At 29.6% G+C, this 8666-nt stretch overlaps 2 protein-coding genes across 2 annotated transcripts; both read right to left on the bottom strand.

Annotated features, from left to right (window-relative positions):
* Positions 1-445: 445 nt before the first annotated feature.
* On the bottom strand, positions 446-6714 carry LOC131929750 (putative ankyrin repeat protein RF_0381). The gene is made up of 4 exons (XM_059286098.1): positions 5389-6714; positions 1650-2066; positions 1120-1183; positions 446-747 (listed from the first exon to the last, which is right to left on the bottom strand). The coding sequence occupies exons 1-4, from the start codon at positions 6712-6714 to the stop codon at positions 446-448; spliced, it is 2109 nt and encodes a 702-aa protein (XP_059142081.1).
* Positions 6715-7764: 1050 nt separating this feature from the next.
* LOC131929749 (putative ankyrin repeat protein RF_0381) lies at positions 7765-8535 on the bottom strand. The gene has a single exon (XM_059286097.1). The coding sequence runs from the start codon at positions 8533-8535 to the stop codon at positions 7765-7767; it is 771 nt and encodes a 256-aa protein (XP_059142080.1).
* Positions 8536-8666: the final 131 nt, after the last annotated feature.

The raw sequence follows: 8666 nt of genomic DNA, 5'->3' as shown, positions 1-8666 counted from the left end.
ACCAAATTACTTTATTAAATACAAAAACACATTCATTGCCTTAAATAATTCCGTTAATTTTTGGTATTTGAAAAAAAAAATGTTTTCTTGTTTTATCTCCTGCAGACACAAAAAATGACTTAAAAAATTAGCGCCTTCATCAGTAAATAATAACTACTCGCTTTAGGCTCGAATTAGAAGATCTGTCAAATGTATTCTAACGAAAAGTGTTAATATTGGTGAAATTTACATCTAATTATAATAGGAATAACAAATTAATGTATTTAAAATATTAGAAATTATTTACATTATATCAAATATTTTTTTAAAAATCCGACTGTATGGGTTTCGTATTTCCTCACTCAATTTTCTTAACCAAATTACAATAATTCGACTAAAAGCATTTTTAAACATTTATTCAGTATAAATTGGAGAAAGCAAACATAAAGTAATCTATAATTTTGCCTCATAACTCATCGTAAAGTGTTTTTGCTATATGTGGATAATGATCCTTTAGGGAGTTTATAAATTCAGGAAACGCTCGTATTGGTCCAGCATTTAGTATTTTATCCAGTAGAGCTCGGGTTCTCCCACTCCGTGTTTGTATGGCCGTTACTTCTTGCTTGTCATCGAAACTTATTATACTTTTGGTAAATAGATGATCAGTTAAAAATTGTCCATCAATTTCTTCAACTAAATATTTGTAATTGCTTCTAAGTATGTTATAGTGCTTCTCTTGTAGGTTACCATTAATAGGTCTTTGTTGGTCTGCAAAGTAGAACAATGTATTAAAATAACGATAATCACAATTTTACGATTTGAACAAAGCTCCTTAACCTGATGGTATTGTTACTATTAATTTTAGAATGATACTTGTCTCATGACTCACAAACATTATCTTTTCAGTCATCAATGAATAGGTACATAATTATAATGAATTTTTTAGTTAAAACGTCCATTCAGCACATGCAAGCTTGGAGCAAAGTCGGCTGGACATAGCACTGACTACACTATCACTTGATTAATCCTGGCAATAGAAGAACTATATTTATTCTTTGCAGAGGAACATGTTCTAACCATGAACTTCTAAAACTCTGATTCTAATGTTACAGGTCAATACATTATGAAACACTTAAATACCTTTCAATGTAGCTTCTGGGTATATTGACGGCAAAGTGTCTATCTTTTCATCTTTAACCTTTTCCTATTTTGGCGAAACATAAAAAATACGTTTTAAATATTGATAATGTACTAAATTAACTACAGTTATACTTATCAAAATGTAAAAGAATAAACGTAGCTTTAAATAGAACTCCTTCGTGTAAGATCCACATTAAAGCTGAAAGTCAGTCTAATGCGGTAGGCGATTGTCTAACTCTTACAATGTTTCACAAAGTGCTACATAAATGAAGAGATCTCCCACTGCTGATAACCCAACAGAAGACACACAATTTTAGTTCTTTGTAATTTCATTCACGCCTTGTGTATATGTCTGTTTGTCCTCTGTCCTTCTGCTAATCATGTCTCTACTTTTTCCGTCCCTTTTTCTGCCTTATGTCTATCTGTTCTTTATGTTATATATATATATATATATATATATATATATATATATATATATATATATATATATATATATATATATATATAGGTATACGCATTTATTTACATACCTTGATAATAACAGCTAATATTATTATATAAGAAAGATTTTTTTTGGCTTTAATATGAGATTTGCAGATCGGGCAAATGTCAACATGGAAACCACACTTGCTACAAGAAAGATGACCACAAGGTTCAAATTTTGTGTCCACATCCTTATCATAGCAGTTTCTACATCGTAGCAGCTCCTTCACCTCTATACCACCCTCCTTTAATTGAGTTGAGACCAAGGTGTCACCAGATAAGGACGTACTGGGCCTTCTTATTTTGTCTTTTAGTATGGCCTCCGTCAAAGCTTCTGCACTCTCAAACGTTGTGCCTTTATCTTCCAGCCTTTTCTGCAGAGTTTTCTTGACCAGGTCTTCTGATATGTCAAGGTCAAGCACTTGCTTGATTATGTCATCTTCTTTCGATGGTTTGGGTTTTACCTGGGAGTGTTAAGAATAGTGTTACGTTTTAGACACACATAGAAACAGTGGGTATGTTAATAAATTGTGACTTGCAAATTATGTTTTCAACCTTTTTGAATGTATCTAATCTTGACCTAGAATATATATATATATATATATATATATAAAAATATATATATATATATATATATATATATATATATATATATATATATATATATATATGGTTCCATGACAAATTATTTCAGACAAAATATCTCAGCCAAGGTCTCAAATCTTTATAATTTTTTTATATGATTTAGCTTTTGGGCACTGAATGAAGGAATGACTATAGTTTTTTTTTTTTTAAATCAATACTCTTTAAAATATCGATTTTTTTAAAAACGTCCCATAAATGGGACGCTAGCAACGAACGGCCCCATGTAAATGTATTGCAAAAAACAATAACTTATCACGAAATATGGCTAATCACGCGAAAATTAAGTTGTATACTGAGTTTGTATTGTTAGACCAATGATTACATTGTTTACGACATCTAAAAATACCAATAATGTTCAATTGGGTTAGCCATAGTTTTTTTTTAATCTTGTGTCGATCAAACTGAATTGCACTTCGACATAACTAAAGCTGTGACTGGTACATTTAATTCTACACACATGATCACAAATATTGTTATTATTCATCAAAAATGTAATAGAAATAAATAAATATAATTAATTGATTTTTCGGACAGTCATTTTATATATATATATATATATATATATATATATATATATATATATATATATATATATATATATATATATATATATATATATATATATATATATATATATATAATAGTGCAAATGTAATTTTTATTTTCTCGTATATACGAAGTATAGAGAAAGTCTTGTAATCGTGCAAAAAAAAATCGAGATTTTTACAAATCTCGACGTTTTACACCTCACTGATACGGAAAAACATAATTTTGCAATCTTGTCCGTATGTCTGTGTGTCTGTCTGTCTGTCTGTCTGTCTGTCCGTGTGTAAACACGATAACTTGAGTACCGTTACAGCTAGGTTGATGAAATTTCATATATAAGTATTTTATCAAAATCGTAGATCCGTATCAACTTTTGAGCGATTTCCGATAACCGGAAGTGGTACTTTTCCTACTTTGAATTTTTCAAAAGCCTATAACTTGAGTACTATTTCAGATAGATAAATGAAATTTCACATGTAAGTAAAAGATCAAATTCTCTACTTTATGTTAAATTTTGAGTAATTTCCGTTGACTGGAAGTAGTACTTTACGCTACTTCCGATTTCTCAAAAAACTAATGTAAATTTTAAAAGTACTAATAATATTGCGCACTATTATGCGTTTTTTATTTGGCGTTCACTTGGCGTGCAATTAATTTGTCTACGAGATTTTATTCTATTTTTAAAACTTTAAGTATTTAAAATGGATTAAAAATCATGTCTATAGCCCGAGTTCCCATCCCCTGTTATTTTATATAAGAATATTCGAGAAAGTTTAGGGGAGATCACTCCCGGTTTATTTTTATATGTTAAGATGTGGATCATTACATTAGACATTTTTTCACACATCGGCAGCCCCTACTTTTGATAAACAAGTGATGAGTTGATGATACAATTGGCCACAAAGAATGTCTACTGAATTGAGTCATTTTTAATTGATGGTATATGGCTTTGCAAAACACCAGAACAAGGTCGTTATTCTGGTATATAAATCTACAATCAGGCAATTGAACCTCATTTTATCAAACGTTATCAGCTTAAGACTTGCAGATAATTACGTTGTATAGAGCAGCTATACTATTCTCATCTATATCTGTTGGACGGTTGTTGGGGAACCGCGGTTGCCTCTTCCCTAAAGCTCCGTCTGGTCTTCTGAAGCCATCAGTCGTGTTCTTTGTTCTCCCATAAGTGGGACGCTAGGACAGGGGTCGGCAACCTGCGGCTCGCGAGCCGCATGCGGCTCTTTTGATATCAAGATGCGGCTCTCCAGCTCCTTGAACAAATACTAATAATCTTAATAAAAAAATAAAATATTTGAAATAAAAAAAATGTTAGTGGCTCTTTAAAACCAGGGAAATTTTGAAAATTGTAACTTTTGGCTCTTCCGCTTCAAAAGGTTGCCGACCCCTGCGCTAGGAGAATATGGGATATATATATATATATATATATATATATATATATATATATATATATATATATATATATATATATATATATATATGTATATATATATATATATATATATATATATATATATATATATATATATATATATATATATATATATATATATATATATATATATATATATATATATATATATATATATATATATATATATATATATATATATATATATATATATATATATATATATATATATATATATATGACAGGACAAATGATCTTAGGATATATATATATATATATATATATATATATATATATATATATATATAAATATATATATATATATGTATATATATATATATATATATATATATATATATATATATATATATATATATATATATATATATATATATATATATATATACATATATATATATATATATATATATATATATATGACAGGACAAATGATCTTAGGATATATATATATATATATATATATATATATATATATATATATATATATATATATATATATATGCGTATGTGTGTGTGTGCATGTAAAGACTGTTGTCAACTTATTGACACACCGTGGGTTTACGGTGTTCTTGACAAAAGTGGGCTATTAAAATTCAATACAACGGGTAAACTATAGCCGTCTCAATAACTGAGTTTTAAGTGACCGAAAATTGACCCAGACTAATCGCGGCCTTATATAAACTATACACTTTTTAAAGGTCTTGAATTAGATCGACCATTTGCAGATGCTTTAAGCACCTAGATTAATACCAGGAGAGGGAAAGTAGAAACCAGCTATTTTCTGTTTAATGATTTGACTTATGTTTGTTATATCTGTGATATTGAGGAAAGGCGTGTGATGTGTGGGTTAATTTTTAAAACGACATCATGCTGCTGGTTTTAGCGTAGCGTTATGTAATGCTCTTTATTTTCTCTTAAAATATTTGCAAAGAAACATACATAATATATGCGTTGACAGTCACATTTCGACGTCGATAAAAATGTCTGTAGCAATGCCTAGACGTAACGGTTACTATAAATATGTTGTTTATTACTAAAATTAACACTAGTTGGTTATATTTTTTGCTTGAGACATTAAGAAATAGTATCTTTTATTTAAAAGTAAAAGTAGACTATAACTATTTCAATCTCTATAGTCTACTTACCAAAACCTTTTCACGATCTACGCGTTTTTTTATTCCATCAGTAACATTTGTGTACCTCGAGAACCTCAAAAACTCAACAATATCCTCATGGTGAAACCTTGACGCTATATCTAATGCATTGTCTTCTTCTTTATTCCGGGCTCGAAAATCACATCCATATTCCACTAAGAGCTCAACTTTTTGCTTAGCTCCACTTTTGGCAGCATACATCAACGCACTCCATCCATTTTTGTCTATAAAATTAACATCAGCTCCAGATTTTATCAACAGCTCGATAACACGTTTAGCTTGAATACTGACATCATAATATACACCTTTTAAATAAAAACACATAAGCCTGCTATCTGAAGCGTACATTAATGCATTCTTTCCATTTTTATCTACTGCTTTAATATCACTCCCACTATTAATTAACAAATCTACTATTTTATCCTTTCCATTCTCAGAAGCGTACATTAATGCACTCTTTCCATTTTCATCTACTGCTTTAATATCACTCCCACTATTAATTAACAAATCTACTATTTTATGTTGTCTACTGTCTAAATGCAACATTAATGCATTCTTGTTAAATTTATTAAAAGCTTTTAAATTACTCCCACTATTAATAAAATAATCTGTTACTGTATTATGTCTACTATCTAAAGCCAACAATAATGCATTCTTTCCAAATTTATCTACTGCTTTAACATCACTCCCCCTATTAATTAACAACTCTACAGTTTTATGATATTTCCACCTAGAAGCGTACATTAATGCATTCTTTCCATCTATATCTACAGCTTTAATATCACTTCCCTTATTAATTAACAACTCTACAGTTTTATCATTTCCATTGTCAGAAGCGTACATTAATGCATTTTTTCCATCTTTATCTACAACTTTAATATCACTTCCCTTATTAATTAACAACTCTACAGTTTTATCATTTCCATTCTCAGAGGCGTACATTAATACACTCTTTCCATTTTCATCTACAGCTTTATCATCACTCCCCCTATTAATTAACAAATCTACTGTTGTATCTCTTCCCATTTCAAAAGCGTACATGAATGCATTCTTTCCATTTTCATCTACAGCTTTAACATCACTACCTCTATTAATTAACAAATCTACTTTTTTATCATGTCCACTCATAGAAGCGTACATTAATGCATTCCTTCCATTTTTATCTACAGCTTTAATATCATATCCCTTATTAATGTACTCATCCACTTCTTCATAAGCTCCACCCGCAGAAGCCCACATTAATGCATTCATTCCATTCTTATCTACAGCTTTAAGATCACCGACTAGATAATTAAACAAATTTACAGGTTCATCCATTCCCCTTGAATAAGCTAACTTTAAAGTATTTAGTTTTATTCACTGCTTTAAAATGTCTTTATTTTTTTTGTCTCCGCAGTAAGAAGCATTTAGTAATACTTCTACATCTTTACCATTTAAATCAGTCATAATATAATATTTTTAGTTTATTAAAGTCTACACCTAAACGATTCAATTTATTCTTTGTTTTAATATGTATGAATAGTATTAACAGCTTTATCGTTATTAAACATTTAAAAAGTTATTCCTATTTCTTTGTGCTTATGACGCCTACTTATTGAGATTGTCATTTTCGTTATGAACAGAAATAGTCTTTTATTGTTTTTCTCATTGTATCAAGAAAAAAAACAGCATAGTTCAGCAAACATTGTCTAATTTTTACTTAGCAAATATTGTCAACCTCGGAAATCTAACTTTGAGTGCTTCGTTGAACCGACAATTTAGTTATTGACAACTGTCGGCATGCACAACATTAATTATAGTTTCACAATGTTTTGTTATGCTTTTTTTCCAAACACAATTGTAAAACACTATTGTTTCCTTTATATCTGACTTCATCGTATTATCATCAGATGATTGGTTGTTTGGTGCCGTCACTTGTTTATCTGGATTTACAAAATATATGAATAATATGTAGTAGCTTCTAAACAATATGTAGTTGGTGTTTCTAATCTAAACATTTGTGCTTGTCAAAACATAAAACCGTTCTCATATCACATGTTTAAGGTTACTTTGTTTTACTAAATTTAGACGTGCCTATATCATCTCTAAAATCAATCATCCTGCAACATAATTTTAAACAATGATTCCGCTCCCATTGAAATGATTAGCTGTTTGAATTGATGCGGACGTTTGTTTTATCGATTGAGAATACTTAAGAGGTAATCATTAGGCCTACATCATCATCCAATACATTTTCAGGATAGATAACTTTTTCACAAGGCAGTAAATTTTTGGTTTGAGAGCATGAGGTCGTAAAAAAGAATAGAGTAGAATTTTAAAACACAATGAATTACCAACGTCCCTTTGTTAATCTTTATTAACCTTAATTTATAGTCTGTTGTATTTTGTATGAAAACGTCTATAACCATGCACTTCTGTAGAATAGTTACCGTTGGGAGACAAGTGACAAATACCCCTATTAATTAACAACTCTATTGTTTTATCATTTCCACTCTCAGATGCGTACATTAAAGCATTCTTTCCATTTCTATCTACTGCTTTAACATCACTCCCTTTTTTAATTAACAAATCTACTATTTTAACATTTCCATTCTTCGAAGCGTACATTAATGCATTCATTCCATATTTATCTACAGCTTTAACATCACTACCCCTATTAATTAACAAATCTACAGTTTTATCCTTTCCACTCTCAGATGCGTACATTAATGCATTCTTTCCATTTTGATCTACAGCTTTAACATCACTACCCCTATTAATTAACGAATCTACAATTTTATCCTTTCCATTCCGAGAAGTGTACATTAATGCATTCTTTCCATTTTCATCTACAGCTTTAACATCACTACCCCTATTAATTAACAAATCTACAGTTTTATCCTTTCCACTCTCAGATGCGTACATTAATGCATTCTTTCCATTTTCATCTACAGCTTTAACATCACTACCCCTATTAATTAACGAATCTACAATTGTATCGTTTCCCCCTGAAGAAGCGTACATTAATGCATTCACTCCATAAATATTTACTGCTTTAACGCTAATCCCTCTAGCGATTAAAAAGTCTACAGTTTTATTGTCTCCGCAGCGCGAGGCCTTAAGTAATAAATCTACATCTTTACCTTTTAAATTAGTCATGATATAATATTTTTAGTTTATTAAAGTCTACATCCAAATGTTTCAATTTTTTCTGTGTTTTAATATGTATTAACAGTATTAACAGTTTTATCATTAGTAACATTTTTAAAAATTATTTCTATTTCTTTGTG

This window comes from Physella acuta, unplaced genomic scaffold (assembly GCF_028476545.2).
Source record: "Physella acuta isolate Inbredline_101_S28 unplaced genomic scaffold, ASM2847654v3 ptg001669l, whole genome shotgun sequence".
Taxonomy (NCBI): domain Eukaryota; kingdom Metazoa; phylum Mollusca; class Gastropoda; family Physidae; genus Physella; species Physella acuta.
Note: the sequence above shows the minus strand (reverse complement) of the source record. Positions and strands in the feature narration are given on the sequence as shown.

Excerpts from the sequence above, each read along its gene's own strand:
- LOC131929749 (XM_059286097.1), bottom strand. The coding sequence starts at position 8,535 with ATGACTAATTTAAAAGGTAAAGATGTAGATTTATTACTTAAGGCCTCG.
- LOC131929750 (XM_059286098.1), bottom strand. The coding sequence starts at position 6,714 with ATGGATGAACCTGTAAATTTGTTTAATTATCTAGTCGGTGATCTTAAA. Across the intron at positions 2,067-5,388 it reads TAGATCGTGAAAAGGTTTTG|GTAAAACCCAAACCATCGAA; the intron begins GTAAGTAGACTA and ends TAACACTCCCAG. Across the intron at positions 748-1,119 it reads CCCAGAAGCTACATTGAAAG|ACCAACAAAGACCTATTAAT; the intron begins GTATTTAAGTGT and ends TCTACTTTGCAG.